General features: G+C 40.3%; 1 protein-coding gene across 1 annotated transcript in view; it reads left to right on the forward strand.

Moving 5' to 3' along the window:
* LOC144658049 (uncharacterized) overlaps window positions 1–18,109 on the forward strand; it is a 155,151-nt gene that overhangs the window by 41,620 nt on the left and 95,422 nt on the right. Inside the window, 11 exon segments of the mRNA XM_078518375.1 lie at window positions 254–808; window positions 1,752–2,303; window positions 2,933–3,481; window positions 4,673–5,233; window positions 7,392–7,955; window positions 8,640–9,203; window positions 9,695–10,240; window positions 11,426–11,989; window positions 14,945–15,496; window positions 16,151–16,515; window positions 17,170–17,356. Of these exon segments, the coding sequence (XP_078374501.1) occupies window positions 254–808; window positions 1,752–2,303; window positions 2,933–3,481; window positions 4,673–5,233; window positions 7,392–7,955; window positions 8,640–9,203; window positions 9,695–10,240; window positions 11,426–11,989; window positions 14,945–15,496; window positions 16,151–16,515; window positions 17,170–17,356 (5,559 nt within the window).

The following is an 18,109-nucleotide window of genomic DNA, read 5'->3' on the forward strand; positions in this document are numbered from 1 at the left end:
CCTCCTTTTGTATTTGTTCTGTTATTAAAATGTTTCTTTACTCTTTTAAGTGGTTACTTTTATTTTTCACTTAATTTGGTGGCCATTTTCGCATGCCTAAATGTGGCTAAAATCTGCGACACAGTTCCTTAAAAAGCAGACGTGACTGAATGCAGTTTTGACGGTAGATGTAAGCCATGGAATCACTGATATAATTCGTTCTGTTAAAAATACATAACCATTGATGTAAAAGATATTTCCGACTTCCTTACAGATCCCCTAAAGAGTACAAACATCGACGTGGGCTTTGCCATAAGCGTCACATCTCAAGACGCTTCAACAACAATCCAGCTTATACAGGACACCATCAAGTCTATGATAGACACCTATGGCACAACCAACCTACACTACAGTGTAATGACTTTTGGTGACCGTCCGAAGGTTTTAGCTCCGTTTGCAGGCAAACGGTCCCCAGAGGTTTTAAAAAAGATTATAGACTCTGCTATGCCTAGCTCTGGAACACCAGATTTAGAGAAGGCGTTGGTAGAGGCGAAGAAATTGTTTGATGAAGCGGGTGCTCGACCTGACGCGAAGAAATTCCTGATAGTTATTATGGACAGCAAGTCTGGAAATGAGAAGGTCGAGATCATCGAGGCTGCTAAACCACTGATTGAACAAGGATGCTGGGTGGTTCCTGTTGCAATAGAGAACCAAGCGGTTGTTGAAGAGTGTGGGTACATTACTCCCCTGAAGAACACGACTATAGAGGTGCCTAAAACAGGAAATCCCGATAAAATAGCTGAGGAGATTACTGATAAAATGAAAGAGGGTAAGTATTTGATTAATATGGCATAGCCCTGGTCTATTGTAAATCAATAATTTATATTGGCTGTGTCATCGATGACTATTCACCGTTATAGTTCACCACTAATTTTTCTCCGATTCTGATTGGTTTAAATTGAACACGTGACGCGATAGTGCCCGCGCGCCGGAGGGCACTATCAGCCCATAGTGCCCTGCCGTGCGCACCCGTGCATTTTTTTGTAAACAAGCGTGCCTGCAAACAAAAAAACCCAACCAAATTCACTGCATTTAGTGGGTTTCTCGTCTGGTTTTGTTTCGTTTGTTAAATTTCGGCTTTCAATTGAGTTTTTTATCCTCAAAAGTAAAAATAATTCACGATGCTTGTTTTTGTATGTGCGCGAGGAAAAAAATTTAGTGGTGAACAATAAAGACAATAGAGTGTTTCTGTCTCGGAACTATCGGTCTGATAGTTGCCCCTTGGAAATTTGATGTTCTTAAAACTAGCATATTTGCCCTCGAAGCTTCGCTTCTCGGGCTAATATTTGTTTTAAGAACATCAAATTTCCGCGGGGCAACTATTAGCCGATAGTTCCTCGACAGAAACACTCTATTGTTAAAATAGTGAACGTCGGCATGCGTTTTACAATGGGCCCTCTGCAGCTTAAGGTCACATGGTACACACGGCAATCCGCCTTGCTGGAGGACAAGCTATGCTCTGGGACATTCAAAACACGTAAAGTACGACTGGTTGAAGTCGCTTGTTTTGGATGTCCCAGCGCGAAGCTTGCCCTCCAGCGAGGTGTTATTTTGTACCATCCGACCGTTAGCTGCAAACAGCCCATTCATGGTGTAAAAAAAGGGCAAATTCTTCTTGTTTCTGATGGAAAAATACAGTTGTGTATTATTGTGTTAAGCATTGAGATGATTTCAGTTGAACATTTAATACATTTTATGTCGTTCTGTTATAGTTATCCAAGAACCGATCCCACCTGAAGTCGATCTGGGTTTCATTATATCTGCTGGTTCGACTGATGCGGCTGCAACCTTGCAACAAATAAAAGACGTCATAAAATCATTTATTGACAAGTATGCCATGGACAGACTTCGGTATGGCATCATCTCATATGGAAGTACGCCCCGCGTAGAGTTGACCTTGCGTGACAGCTTAAACCCGGATGTAACACAACAAGTTGACGCAATTATCAGACCAGGTGGTACGCCAGATCTAGCCAAAGCCTTGCAACTTGGTGAACAGCTACTCTCGTCTGCTCGACCAAACGCTCAGAAAGTATTGGTTGTTATCACGGACGTCAAGTCAGGCAGCTCTCCAAGCAAAGTAAAGCTGGCAGCCAAGTCTCTTGATAATAAAGACATTCGTGTCTTCGCTGTCGTTATTGGCAATGAAGCGGATCGCACGGAGCTTACCACTGCCTCGATTTCTGATAAAAACATCATAAACAGTTCAAACACAGACGAACCAGAAAAGGTCAGGGAGGAAATAATGGAAAAAATTAGACAAGGTAAGAGTCGCGAGAATCTTTTTATTTTTGCTGTGCCTTCAGTAAATAAACTTCCTCGGCGATCCATAATAGGCGTTGTCGCTTGGTACATCACTTTCACAACCAGTAGGACTAGTTTAGTAGACCGCCAGATGCTTAAACAATGGTTTGATTTCTACTTTACAATTAGACTACGATCCCGAGTAGTTTTTCTACGAGGGAACAGTCAACGTGGCGCATTTGATTTGACTATCGCTCGTAGAAAACGAGGGCGAGTAGTCTAATTGTTTTAGTAGAAAATCTAAATGATTGCAGTCCAAAACTTTAATATAATTTGCACTTTTACGCCAAAAAACAAGAATAATTGTCCCTTTAAAGAGCAACAGGCGCGCTATCGTGAGTTTATCATCGAATAGAAAACAATAGGAGAACTAATCAGCTTCGCGGGTTTTCAATACAGCATGGCTGTGTTTCTACTAAAACTGCATATAATCATTACATAACGTCACTTATAACGATAGAAGTGGAAAGAGTGGGGTATAACGGTAACACAAACGCAAATTCTGTGATCTAAATTTGGTATTAGTTCGAATACAAAGTCATCCAAGCATTTCCTTTCTATTCTTCTCCTTATTTATTTATTTATTTAGCAAAACCAATTCAAGATGTGGACGTTGTGTTTGCTATTAGCGCCACAGCAAGTGATGCTCAACAGACATTCAATGTCATGAAAGAAGTGATCAAGACCATCTTTGAAAAGCACGGGGTCGACAGCATTCGACCTGCAATAATTGTGTTTGGAGACTCTTCATCTGTGAGGCTAAGCTTTGACGAGGAAATCACTGACTTGCATGAGTTAAAGCAACGCATTGACAACTTACCACAAAACACAGGCACGCCAGACTTGGATGCAGCGCTGCTACAGGCGAAGGGGGTGTTTGAAGGAGCCCGTCCAAATGCTAAGAAAGTGTTAGTAATTATCGTCGATGATACTTCAGATAACAAGCCGTGGGAAATCAAAGCAAAAGCTAGAGAACTGGAAGATGAGGAGATCGAGGTTGTCCCTGTAGGCATAGGAAATGAAGTTGATCTTGAACAGCTCGAGGACACAACACCATTCGAGGACAATTTGATAACTGCAGACAAAGATGATGATACTGATGATATTGCAGATGAGATAGTGGAAAAAATACTCAGAAGTAAGTAGCAAGTTTGTTGTGGATGATTGTTTTGGAATATTCTGATCAGGAACATGAAACACGAAAAAAGCAAACGAGTTAAAGTTACAAGGTGGTGTAAATGTTTTTCGTTTTATCAAAACGTGGAATAATTTTGCAAAGCTTATAGTTGCTAAAAAAATTGTGCTGCTTGCCGGTCAAGTGAAAAAAAAAACTAGCGAATTACAACCTATGAATTGTAAAAGGTAAATTAAACGCTGTAGCGAATTTTGCAAAGCTGACGTTTTGAGCGTGAGCTCTTTGTCTTTGCCCTGAAGAAGCACACTTGAATTAAATGTCAGCTTTTCATATATGCTAGGGCGGTCAATTTACCTTTATAATTGATAATTAGCTATGGAATATTTTGGGTTTGCTTAAGGAGGCTTTGATTCCCAAAGAAGAGCATTGTTTAGTAAAACAGGCTTAGAAAGTTTTGTTATATTCCAAACTTTTGCGCGAGTTCACAGACGTCTATCCACGAGCTACAAATCTCAAGAAATCATTAGATTGCCATAAACAAACACTAATCCGCAAATTAAAAATTAACATATGCTTCAGTAAAACTTGAGATATTACACAATTCGTGGCTAGTCCGATGCAGTGTTTTTTTTTGGCCAAGGGACTCTTACGAGACCTTTCTGCTTTGGCAAACTCGTTGAGTATCGCGCTCAGAGTCCTGTTCGCAAACAAAAAGATGGCAGCCATCTCGCCTTATATCGCACAAGGATTTCAAAATCACAAGTTAACATTGACAGCAAAACTACCGTTATATTTGCCGTTAAGATTCAAAGCATCTCCCTTTCTTTGTTGCACAAGAAACTAAAGGCGCTTTCCTTTTGTCAGAACTGGCCAGCCAGACCGGTATATTCGAGAACATAATTCCGTTGTTAGTCAGATTTGTCCTGTCAAATCAGTCAATACATAAATATTGTACATTGTTATGGTGGATTTGTGGGACAATCTCGTGGAAAAGGCCCATTTTACATTCAAAACTAGCGGCCCGGCCGTCCAGATCTGACAAACGAAAAGTGCCGTAAGTCTTAAGGGTTTTTTTTAAAAGCTGTTATAGAAACATTCCTCAACCTTGGTGCGCTACCCTTGATAATGACAGGGACAATAATTTTGTTGTTGTTGTTGTTGTTAACTAATTGTGTTTTCTTTGCTTTTTAACAGAGAGAATAATGCTTCCCAAGATCGACTTAATGTTTGTCCTAAGTTCTCAATCTTCAAAATCGTTCAAAACGTTTCCTTACATGAAAGAGGTCGTGACGGATATCATGCAGAATTATAGCACAACCCAGATTCACTATGCTGTTGTGCTTTACGGTAATGAACCTTCAGTGGTCCTGAAGTTCTCTGATGGTGTCACAGACCCAGACAAACTTGTGGAAATGGTTAGCTCAGCATCAAACGTCCCAGGTGGGTCAGCATTAGACAAAGCATTACAGAGAGCAAAACAACTTTTCACCGAGGATGAAGCTGTACGACCAGATGCCAGGAAGATATTGGTTGTCATGACAGACGATGAGTCATCTGGAGATAGGGAGGTTGCCAAGGGCGTTGCTATGGATTTGATTGACAACCACGTGACAATAATAACTGTTGCGGTTGGAGAGGAGGCTGGTCACAACGAGCTGGAAAATCTTACGCCAACTGATGGTGACTCGATGAACAGCACCTCTGACGAGGATCCGGGGAAGACTGGGGAAGAGATCATGCGCAAAATAGCAGAACGTACGTAGTTTATATTACTGTTACTATAAGGCAGCAGGAGGGCATTTTGCGTGCGCATGCGTCGATATGGGCTAGTGCGCACGACAGAGAAGTTCTGCTATCGATTGTTTACATATTTTTCACAATTTATGGCCTAATTTTTAGCTCAAAATAAAAGGTGTTTTAAGTTTTATTTGCTGTATACGATACTAAGAGTCCTTGCTTTATCTTCTGACAACAACAAGCATACTTTGGTGTCGGCGTGCCGTTTATCTGATCGACTTTGGCTATGTGTATTTAAAAACATTGCGCGTGGACAAAATGGCGACCGAATGTCGAGAACCTAAATACCTTGCCCATGTTTTTAATAGCCGGGAGATCTAAACCGACAAAGCGCTACGGCTTTTAGTACTAAAATATAAAACAGCAGTTTTAATTATACGATGTTATAATCAAGTATCCCGGGTTTGAGCGAGTGGTCATGATTTTGTTCAGATTTTTCATAAAACTGCAATTTCATCGTTCTCACGATGCGAAAATCTCAAAATCTAACCTTGATCTCCACCGTCTACCGATGATATATGGAGCCTGAAGTACTTGAACTATCGTCTAATGCTGCGAAGGTAGCGTTAAAAAATGGTCTATTGTGGTAATTTTTAGCTTTCTTTAACGTACGTTCTCGTTGGTTAATTATAAGAGAGAAACTATCGTTTGTAATTATTTCCTTAAACTTAAGCAGTGGTCAAAATAACTTCACATTTCGATGTACCACAATTATTCCGTTGAACAAGAAAAGAATTACTGCGATCGGTCTTAATTTTAAAGTGTTATGGTAATTCTTTGCTGGTAGACTATTTGTTTACATTTTACTATGTTAATTAGTACATTTTTGGCTCCTTTATCAAAATCTAGCCTTGATCACCAGTCAAAAAATAGCATGAAACGAACAAGCGATATATATATTTTTCAGAAACGTTCTAATAACTACTGCATAAAATGTCTTAAGAAATAATTTTTGACTATAAACAATGTTATTTTCAATTTTTCATTCAATGTTTATTTCTTTAAGATTGATGTTCGTTCTGTTATAACGACTGTTTTACTTCTGTGTCGCCTAAATGTGATTTGACTGCAGTTCTTGTTCCAGGAAACCCTGTTTGCCAGTCGAGGGCAAGTTGGCTTTGCTTTAGAGTCATCAGTGAGCTGCATTATCATGTGCAGAACAGCCAAACATGTCTTCCCCCTCAGGGAAAACCCTTTTCTTTGGTGGCCGTCCCTTTAGGCAAAACATCTCCCGACAAGCTATAATTTTGCTCGCACTCTGCCTGTATTACAGCAATTGATTTGATGTGAAGTTTTGATCCTAATATATCACACTCCAGCACACGAATAAATGTTTTCCTCTTTTTACGGCCTGTTTGATTTTTGTCGGTGAAGGCTTTCCTACCTGTTCCACATATTTTCCCATTATTTGCAACAACGATCCCGAAGCAGGCCAGAAAATCTGCTTTATAAGAGCCTTGCCACACACATAACACTTTTTCTTGGCGAAATTTACGTCTATATTAAATTATGTGACGATAAACAGTACAAAAAACAAAGTTTGAATCTTCCGCGCCATTTTTATTCCCAAGATCACGCGGTCTTTGTACAGCGGTTGCACGCATGCGCCCGCAAAATGCCCTCCTGCTCTATAAGGCTAAGAAAATCATACCCTTTATGCTATTTGCTAGGTTGCTATTTCATTAATATTTCTATTTTTCTTAAACACTTACTGTCAGAATTCAATATGCCAAGATTGGCAGCAACCGAAAACACAAGACCCTGTTTCCCAAGTTGTGTATATGTGGAATGTTAGCGGGATTGTACAACGACAACAACAACAACAACAGTCTTAAGCACAAAAGCTGCAAAAAGGACAACTTTTCTCACGAGAAAAAATGCGTTGTGTAATGAGGCCTTAGAAAGCGTTCTAGTTTTGACAAGGAAAGCAATTCATGTTGAGAGAAAGGTATATTAAGATATTCTTGATTAGAAGAGTGCGTTCTCCTTGTAAAAACGAATCTTCAGTTTTCTTAACGAGTGAACTTTGTAAAGTTGTTGGGCTTTTATCCTTTTATAACTTTGTTAACTTGTAATTGTCTCAAATAATAATAAAATGATTACTTTTCTCACATAGTCCCGGACCCAGTTGACCAAGAGAACATCGATCTGGTCTTCGCAATCAGTGCCTCCTCGACAGAAGCAAAGGAAACATTTGAGTTGATGAAAGACGCTTTACTGTCCATTGTTTCTGAACATGGTGCGGAGAATATACATTACACTATTATGACGTACGGATCAGTAACAAGAACAATTGTGGACTTCCAAGACTCATTCCCAGATGAACAAGCCTTGTTGAAGAAGCTTGAGAGCCTGACTGCCGTTGGTGGTACACCCGATTTAGATCTTGCTTTGGCAGATGCGAAGAAAGCGTTTGAAGCACCTGGGGCTCGACCAGATGCAAAGAAAATCCTTGTCTTCTTGGTGGACAACCAGTCAGGGAGTACTGAAGAAGATGTCTTGAAATCTGCAATGTCGTTGGAAGAGGCTAGCGTCAAGGTCATTCCTGTTGGAATTGGAAGCGAAGTGGATCGTGAGGAACTGGAAAAGACTACTCCGCTAAAGGACAACATAATTGAAGTACCGACTACAGAGAGCCCAGAGAAACTTGGGAAGAAAATTATCGACAAAGTGAGAGAAAGTAAGTAAATTATTCAGTCTTGTCTGCAGTAAGTTCGCTTTTTCGTGTTATTTGTCAATTCTTCAAAAACTCATTAATAATTTATAAAGAAAATACAAAAGAAATTAATGTTTAATGAGTGTCTTTATATCTGATAAAGACACGGCTAAACTTTACGTCCAATTTTCTAGGCCAAAATAACCCCAAATCTAAATATTAGTGCAGGAATGAGTTGATCTACATCAGAAGATTTTTAAGCCGTTCAATAAATTCGCAATTCGTGTTTTATCAAGTCTAAAACACTCGGCTGCGCCTCGTGTTTTAAACTTGATAAAACACTGCTGCTCATTTATTAAACATTACCTAAACAAGTTCTCCACTGAACGATACAATAAAGCAATGGAGTCACCGAAGTCCTAACCAATCTTTGATTCGCTAATCGAAAACAACTATGGACACTTATAGCATGCCCAAGCTCTGATTTGCTTTAAAATGATGCCATCGATATATGTTGTTTTGTAGAAACGATGGGTATCTGAAGCACAGTTTCGTATTTCTTTTATTATCCCAAAAGGTTTCGGTGTAAATCTTAGAGAATGCCAAGTTAATCTTATCACACTCCTCTTGCGCCAGTTAAAAGCTCTTCTTCTTGATGTCTTGCGAACCCAAAATAACCAATGCTTTGCCAATTTCTTTTCTTCACAGATCTGTACCTTCCATCGATCCCGGAGGTAGATCTTGCGTTTGCAATCAGTGCTGCATCAGTAAAAGCCGATGACAACTTCGAGAAGGCAAAGGAAGTGATAAAGGCTATAATTGACACATACAGCATGAATAAACTGCGCTATGGTGTCATTGTATTTGGGTCCAGGGCCTCGATCAGAATCAGCTTTGGGGATGATTTTCCAAGCGACGAAGGTCTTAAGAATGTGATCGATTTCCTGTCTGGCTCAAAGGAGACTCCTGATCTTGATGATGCCCTAAAGAAAGGAAAAGAATTGTTTGATGAAGCACAAGAGCGTCCTAATGCAAGAAAAGTTCTCGTAGTCATCATAGATAAGAAGTCAACTAGCAAGCTTGATGATGTGAAGGCAAGTGCGAAGCTGTTACAAGACGATGGAATTACGGTGATTCCAGTTGTTATTGGGGACGAGGTTGACCCTGTTGAATGTGGAGAGATTACCCCTGACAAAACAAACGTCGTGAATGTCACCACCGATGTCGATGTGAATGAATTGAAAGAAAAGATTATGGGCAAAGTTTTAAAAGGTAATTAAAGAGAACACTTTTAACTTCAATAAAACGTACAGTGCGACTACTGTAACCGGCGACACTTAAATAATGAAAGCCAATCACATGTTGTAAAGCAGAACAGAGAACATTTCAACTCAATTCCAAGGTGAAACGTTGTATTGCACTGAAAACTGATTGCCTCAAACAACTGAAAGTGGAAATCTATTGTAGCTGAAGTTATTGTTGTTGCGCTGTAAAGTTACTTAAGTTTGAAAGGAAGACATGGCGAATTTCAAAAAAATTGCGTTGATGTCGTTTAACTGTTTGGGTTTGACATGCTGTAAATGATTGTTTTCCCAATTTTAATTTGATCATTACAAGCTAGGTCTTCCTGAAATTAAGTTTGGTTCTCCAGAATCCTAACATGTCATCTGGGAAATCACAAAAACTTTACCGTTTTGTTTTAGTAAGGACTATTAAATGCATGCAAAGTTTTACTTGCCTAAAATGTATTCTTTATTTTACAGAAATGAAAGAAGATGAGTACGACTTTGTCATTGCTGTGTCTCTCGGTGCACAAAACATGCCATTCTTCAGGAAAGTAAGCCTGGAACTTTTGGACGAGCATCCAATTAGCAAAACGGCCTACAGTTTCCTGACGTACAACTCTGGTGTCAAAACAATCAATACTTTCCAAAAGAAGTATTCATCAGATAGTCAGGTTAAAAGCGTTATTGAGAACCTATCTTCACGAGTTGGCTCCACGTCCAGGCTCGATCTAGCACTTATTGAAGCGAAGAAGCTGTTTGCAAATGGCTCGGGTAGCCGTCCGAACGCTAAAAAAGTTGTTGTCATTTACACTGACCAAGAGCAGACCGGCAACGATGCAGCAGCTAAAACTTCCAAGGCATTGGAAGCCGAGGGCACTCAGATTATTGTTGTTGTTATAAACACGAGGTACGTTCCTCCATTTTGTGAAGCGGTCACTCCAAATAAAGACAGTTGCATTCCAACAACAACAGACAAAGATCCGGATGAGGTTGTGGATAAGATTGACGAGGTGCTGAAAGGAGGTATGTTTGAAGTGCATGTGGTTTGTTGTTTGTGGTAAATATAGATTTATAAGTCCTTAAGCGCACTCATCATGGTTTGAGGCCGGGAAATAAGATAAGATTTTATTTGCCACTCCAATAAAAATGGTTTTTCAGTGTCAAATTACAATAAAATGTAAAATGTTTTAAAAATGTACAGTTAAAAAATATAGAAACGCATCGCCCAACAAATGGACTTTGTTTAACGAGGGTTGCACATAACAGTCTTTCGGCTGACCAAGCAGTGGCCCTCGGATCCCGATCGAATTTGAATTTAGAAGTGCTGGTGTTTATGAAGGGAGGAAAACCGAAGAACCCGGAGAAAAACCTTCGAAGCAAGGACGAGAACAATAACAAATGTCATGTCAAAACACAGAGCAAAAACAATAATTTACGAAAAATGTACATTTTACGATGTAGATCAATACCTTTCTTGTAACTTTGTCTTGTGTAAATTTGTGGTTTAAACGTTGGAGGGTCAGCGTTTATTGATTGTGTTGGTCCATGTTAAGATAACTGACCAAGCAGACAATCAACTTCCATACCATAATCTGACAGGTATTTTTCACTTTTAAAGAAGATTGTTTAAAGCCGATCTGTTTTTCTTTACTAAATTTTCGGTGACATCTGTTCACCTTCATCAGAGTTAGTGAAAGTTTGTTGGAGCTCGCGCTACCAATCCGTGCGTTAGTGCGACATTTTAATTTTGAATTAACGGCACATAAGCGCGAGGAAAAGCTTTGCGTTCGTTGATAGCATCGCTGTCCAAAGTGGAGTGCCACGACTCCAAAAAAAGCCTCCTGCTGTAATTGACTACACCACGCTCGAGGATCTGGGCGTCCTTAGGATGGATGTTATGTTCCGTTGACTCAGCATGCTGTTTAATTGCTGATTCGCTATTGCTCGCGCGGCCTGGATCATGTTCGGCTCCGCGCGAGGACCATGAGCGCTTGCTTTCCCCGATGTACGTAAAAGAGCAGTCGTGGCACTTCACTTTGTAAACAATTCCTGCCATTCGGTTAATCGCTGGTCTGTCCATCGGCTTTCACTTGTCCACTTATTTTTCACTTGTCCACGAAGATGACAATCGCGCATTTATAAGAAATGTGAGCCGCTAATATCAGTGATCCTGGCTATCTTGTCAGTACACATTTTTTTGCTTTTCAGGTCTCAAGCCAACTCCAGAAATTGAGCTCTGCTATGCATTTAGTGCAACCGGCACCGATCCTGGTACCACATCAAGACTGATGAGAAATACCATCGGCGAAATCATCCAGAAGTATGGCACTGCCAAACTGCACTACCTAGCCATCGTGTTTGGAACCCAGGCGCAAACTGAGATCAGTTACAGAGATCAAAATCTTAATGAACAGACCCTCATTTCCTACATTAGCCGCATTCGGCAACCTAGTGGAAGCCCTAGACTTGACGTCGCTTTACAAGAAGCCAAGAAAGCGTTTGACGAAGTGCCCAGAAGACCTGGGGCTAAGAGGGTCCTGGTGGTATTGATTGACAACAAGTCCGTTGGTGACAATGACGACATGAAAAAGCTCCAGGCTGCCAAGGATTTGTATGAAGGTGATGTGGTTATTATTCCAGTGGCGATTGGCAGTGGAGCGGACCCTGATGAATTGGAAAAGATAACTGCACGTAAAGACAACCTTATTGAAGAGTCCAAAGATGTCGATCCAAAAGACCTCGCGAAGCAGATCATGGAGAAGACCTTTGGTGGTAAGTAGTTAATCCCAACTTACGACTCTTAAGATCCCGGCGTATCCAATCAAACGTTCGGTAATCGAACCCAATCGAACACCAATCGTTCGATTGGGTTCGGTAATCGAACATAATCGAACTCACAATAAAATTTGGTCAATCGAACAAAATCGAACGTTCGATTACCGAACAGTCGACAATCGAACAAAATCGAATGTTCGATTACCGAACAGTCGACAATCGTACTCAATCGAGCGTTCGATTACCAAACTCCTGTTTGTTAATATTGCGGACATTTTGTACGGTGAACTGTCCCCCTGATTAGTCCTGCGTGTTTTACTTATCAAAAGACGGATTTCGAACAAAATCGAATCGGATTGAGTTCGATTGTGTTCGATTGGTTCGATTGGTTCGAAAATCGAACTCACAGCAAAATAGATGTTCGATTTCGTTCGATTACCGAACCCAATCGAACGATTGGTGTTCGATTGGGTTCGATTGATTTTTGGTTCGATTTCGTTCGATCGGATACGCCGGGTAAGATAAGGGCGTTTTCACATGACGTCAGGGCGGCCATATTGGTATTCCAAATTAATCATACGGCGCGGCCATGTTGGTGTACCAAGCCAATCCGGTGGGATTTGAAGTCTTTTTTTTATGTAAACGCTTATTTTTTTCCAATAAATTTACATCGATGATGGCCACGCGAGGAGGTTAAAAAATTCGCAGAGATCAGAGTATGGCAGAACGGCCAGTGGAGCATAAACATCACAGCAGTTAGTTTCAAAAGCAAAAAAATTGGGTTAAAATTTGAAAAGGCTGTTTTTAGTTTTCATTTTGTTAAAATCAGTGTTGTGAAATGAAATCAGGTGAACAGTGGCAATGAATGTGGGCAAACGGGTTTTAATATGCAAGAGGAGTGCTGGCATAATTAATAAGGCTTGCTTATGGCTTTATAATTTTTTTTTCTTCATTATTTCTGTTTCCTTTATCTTTAACTAGAACTCAGCCGTGTTCTTTTGGAAATCCGTGAATCGGATTGGTCCTCCCATTGTTTTCTATTTAAACAATAGAGTGTTTCTATCGAGGAACTATTTAACAATTAGACGGCGAGCTTGAGGTTTCTACCGGCTGATAGTTGGCGAGGGGCGAAGCCCCGAGTCAACTATCAAAAGACGGTAGAAACCGAGAGCGAGCCGTCTAATTGTGTTAGCATAACCCACTGACCGATCTATTAAACTCAGAATATCGCTAGAATTAATTTAATGAAGGTTTTGATTGATAAAATTAAGCGAAAACTAAGCGCGCGCTCCGAGAGCCTTCTACGGATCATTAGCATAACCACACTGACCTACTGTTGGTAATCGCGCGATCTGATTGGCTACACAGGTGCCTACTATCGATCCGTAGAAGGCTCTCGGAGCGCGCGCGTAGTCTTCGCTGAATTTTATCAATCAAAACCTTCAATAAATCAATTCTAGCGATATTCTGAGTTTAATAAATCGGTCAGTGGGTTATGCTAACACAATTAGACGGCTCGCTCTCGGTTTCTACCGGCTTTTGATAGTTGGCTCGGGGCTTCGCCCCTCGCCAACTATCAGCTGGTAGAAACCTCGAGCTTGCCGTCTAATTGTTAAATAGTAGGCACTTGTGTAGCCAATCAGATTGCGCGATTACCAATAGTAGGTCAGTGTGGTTATGCTAACGGCTGATAGTTGCCACGCGGAAATTTGATGTTCTTAAAACAAATGTTAGCCCGAGAAGCGAATATGCTAGTTTTAAGAACATTAAATTTCCAAGGGGCAACTATCAGGCCGATAGTTCCGAGACAGAAACACTCTATTGTTTTTATTGTTCACCACTGAATTTTCTTCCGCGCGCACATACAAAAACGAGCATTGTGAATTATTTTTTACTTTTCAGGAAAAAAAAACTCAATTGAAAGCCGAAATTTAACAAACGAAACAAAACCAGACAAGAAACCCACTAAATGCAGTGAATTTGGTTGGGTTTTTTTGTCTGCAGGCACGCTACAAAAAGTCAGTACTACAAAAAAGTCACGGGCGGGCACTATCGATCCGGGCATTTTTCTTCGGCGGGCACTTTGGGCTGATAGTGCCCTCCAGCGGACTAACACTTTCGCGTCATGTGATCAATTTAAACCAATCAGAATCGGAGAAAATTTAGTGGTGAGCTATTATCGCTGATAGAACACGAGCGCCCGCTTGTTGCTCTTTAAAGGGACAATATTTCTTGATTTTTGGCTCAGAAGTACATAAAATTGTAGGTTTTGGACTGCAATTCTTTCAACTCGCCCTCGTTGACTATTCGCTCTTATAGTTCACCACTAAATTTTCTCCGATTTTGATTGGTTTAAATTGAACACCTGACGCGATAGTGCCCGTCCGCCGGAGGGCACTATCAGCCCATAGTGCCCTCCCGTGAAAAATGCCCGGATCGATAGTGCCCGCCCGTGACTGTTTTTTGTAAACAAGCTGTCTGCAGACAAAAAAACCCAACCAAATTCACTGCATTTAGTGGGTTTCTCGTCTGGTTTTGTTTCGTTTGTTAAATTTCGGCTTTCAATTGAGTTTTTATCCTCAAAAGTAAAAAATAATTCACGATGCTTGTTTTTGTATGAGCGCGCGGAAGAAAATTTAGTGGTGAACAATAAAGACAATAGAGTGTTTCTGTCTCGGAACTATCGGTCTGATAGTTGCCCTTGGAAATTTGATGTTCTTAAAACTAGCATATTTGCCCTCGAAGCTTCGCTTCTCGGGCTAATATTTGTTTTAAGAACATCAAATTTCCGCGGGGCAACTATCAGCCGATAGTTCCTCGACAGATACACTCTATTGTTAAAATAGAAAACTCGGGATCGTAGTCTAATTGTTAATTAGATTGTTCTTAAAATAGATGAACTTGCATTGAAACAAAGTACAAACTTATTATAACGCTTTTTTCGCCTTTTAGTTACAGAAGAACCACGTATTCCTGAAACCGACATCGTTTTTGCAATCTCTGCAACTTCCTCTTCCAAGTGGCGTGACAACTTTCAACAGATGAAAGATACCATCACTTCAATTCTTGACACCTATTCCATGGACGTGATCCGAGTGGGTGTTGTAGTATTTGGTAGCAACACAGACCCTGCCATTTCCATTCAAGACAATTTAAACAACAACGTTCAAACGACAGTTAAAAGGCTCTTCCCTCAGTTTGGAGTCCCAGATTTAGATGAAGCCCTCAGTGAGGCAAGGAAGGTTTTTAAGACAAGTGGCAGGCCAGATGCCAGGAAGGTTGTTGTGGTGATATCTGACAGTGCTTCCGACAGTAGCTATGGTGATGTCAAGGCTGAAGCAGACCGTCTTAAGGAAGATGATATCGTGCTGATTAGTGTTGTCATTGGAAAGGACGCTGATCCCAATGAGCTGAAAGAGTTCACTCCTCATGAGGTGACAGATACCACTACAGATGAGGATCCAGAAGAACTTGGCAAAAAAATCATGGAGTTAGCACTGAAAGGTAAATAAATTAATTCTTAGCTCATCACTTTAGAGATATAAGGTAGAGGTGGTGTACTGTTGCTGTGGCAACGAGTAGCTATTGGGTGGCTAAGGACATAACTATGGCAACAAGGTCGTGAATCTACTTAGCGAAAAGTAAATTCATCAAGCTCACTGATAGACCCATTTCAGATGTGACATCATCTCACGTGACTTTGTGAATTGGAAGACTACCTTGTGTTTGTTTTGACAACATGACTAACGGAAATGGGAGAGAAAAGGGGCCGTTGTTACTTATGGTGTATGTAAAGGATCAGATAGTTTTAGGAAAGGCCTTTGTCTTCAAATCAAATGCTTAATTTTTTTGTCGACTTCCAGCCAAAAAAAGAGATTAGTGTGCAGTGTTAGGTTGACCGTTTGCTATGATATATTTAACAAAAATTACCTTACCACAATACCACTTGCTGACTCCCTCGTTTTCAACACAGACCGCATATTATACCCTTCCGGGTCCGTTCAATGTTGACCATGCAAATGTATCATACAAAAACGTTTGTATATTCATGAGGGATTCCTCTGTTTTATCGAATGACAGCAATTTATAGAACTAATCTTACAATAAAACGTGCACGCGTTCACGTGATTTATGATACTGTGAATTATTTACCTACAGAGCCAAAAGGACCTGACGTAGACCTTGCATTTGCTGTCAATGTCGCCCAACAGAACCTCCAACTTGTGAAAGAAACGGTGCAAGGAATGATTGATCTTTATGGTATCGGCCGAGTGCATTTTGGCTTCATGGTATTCGGCTCATCAGCAGTGATAAAGATCCCTTTTACTGATCAGATCACAGACCCAACAAAGCTCAAGAAATCCGTCAATGACGAGCTATCATCGACTATTAGTTCTCCAGATTTGGACATGGCCTTAGAAGAAGCAGAGACTTTATTCCAAGGTTCAACGCGAGATCAGGCGAATAAGATACTAGTTGTGATCATGGACAGATTATCGCCAAGTGAACCTACGAGCATACGGGTAGGTAAAATTTGATTGTTGTTGTTGCTGTAGTGGTGGCAAAGTGGAAGATTGAATCTAATCTCTGCCGAGGATGATGGAGCTTATACACAGTTAACACGGAAGCATGGTGATCTCGTCCCTATCTAGGAATATAAAAGAGCCGCACGGGCGTACAAAATCTAAAACTCCAAAATAAGTTTTTACTATCTTTTTTATGCATAAAGAGTGAGCGCATGCCTATAGACCTACAGTAATGAACGCTTACTTTGATTTGAAATTGGGCAAAATAGGTACATGTAAAATATACGAGAGAGAGTGTTTTATCACATTTCCAAACGCCGAGATGAGAGTTGAAAATACGACGCGCAGTGGAGTATTTTTGACGAACTTCGAGGTGTTTAGATAGCCAATGAAACACTGTCTCGAGTGTTTGGTATATCTTCTCAATCAAAGCTAAAACCACGGAGACAACGGAGAAATTAATCTTAAAAATGCCTATGCTAATTAAGATCACATGTCCAAACTGTACTATCACGGTTCTGATTTCCTTTGTGTTAACTTGATGCATTATGAATGGGTTGAAAAAGTTATTTACCACACTGTAGTTCAAATATCTTGTTATAATATTATATAACTCTCTGGTAATTTTTTTCTTTTCATCCTTTTTTAAAGGCCAAAGCACGACAACTGGTTGATCAAGGTATTACTGTTATCCCTGTTATCATCGGAGTCGAAGTGAGCAAGGAACATGTCAAACCACTCACAGATGATGAAGATCGCATTGCACCAGTCAAACCAACTGACAAACCTAAAGATGTGACAGACAACATTGACGAGCAAATCAAAAATGCAATCAAAGGTACATGAATGGTTTTAGGTTGTCCAAAGACTAGTTATAACGCTTTCTATCAGAAATGTCTCTATACAGTTAATCTATATCTACAAATCAAATAGGCGAAGTCATTGTTATAATAGTGTTGGGCCTTATCCGGGCAGTTTATTGTACATCCATTTGGGAAAATTACAGCTGCCAAGGGAGGGGGGAAGGTAAAATAAGCGAATCGAGAGAGGCTAAACGCGACGTGACACGAATTGATCAACGCGATCAAAGTTCAATGCGACAGTGTATCGAGATTCTAATCTGTCAAAGTAGCTCACATTAACATGATTTAACATTAACTAGTTAAATATTACTAAAAATTGTACTTGGTTTTGGTTACACGTAGCCATAAGACAGCGATTTATCCATGGCTTGGCAACCCATAATAAATATCTACGAATCCCGACCGACTTTCGACAGATTTTATTTATTTGCTTTAATATGGGAAGTGGTCAATGCCTTATTTCCCCTTATGATATTTATACATTGCCTACAGAAAAACATCAAGCCCATCAACTTAGGGATATTGTCATGACTTATCTACCACCAAATTCTGAGAACTCTACATGTTTATTAGGTGGGAGCCCTCAGGCCAATCTTGGCCACATCACTGAAAAGTAACCCGGTTTCTGTGGCTTGAAGCCACTAGGAGTGTTATAACCCCATGAAAAGGATGCCAACTGATCGCAGATTTTTCCAGTATTTTATAAGGTTGCCCTGCAGTTCACTTTA

The sequence above is a fragment of the Oculina patagonica genome, chromosome 6 (genome assembly GCF_052425735.1).
Source record: "Oculina patagonica isolate OP01 chromosome 6, crgOcupat, whole genome shotgun sequence".
Taxonomy (NCBI): domain Eukaryota; kingdom Metazoa; phylum Cnidaria; class Anthozoa; order Scleractinia; family Oculinidae; genus Oculina; species Oculina patagonica.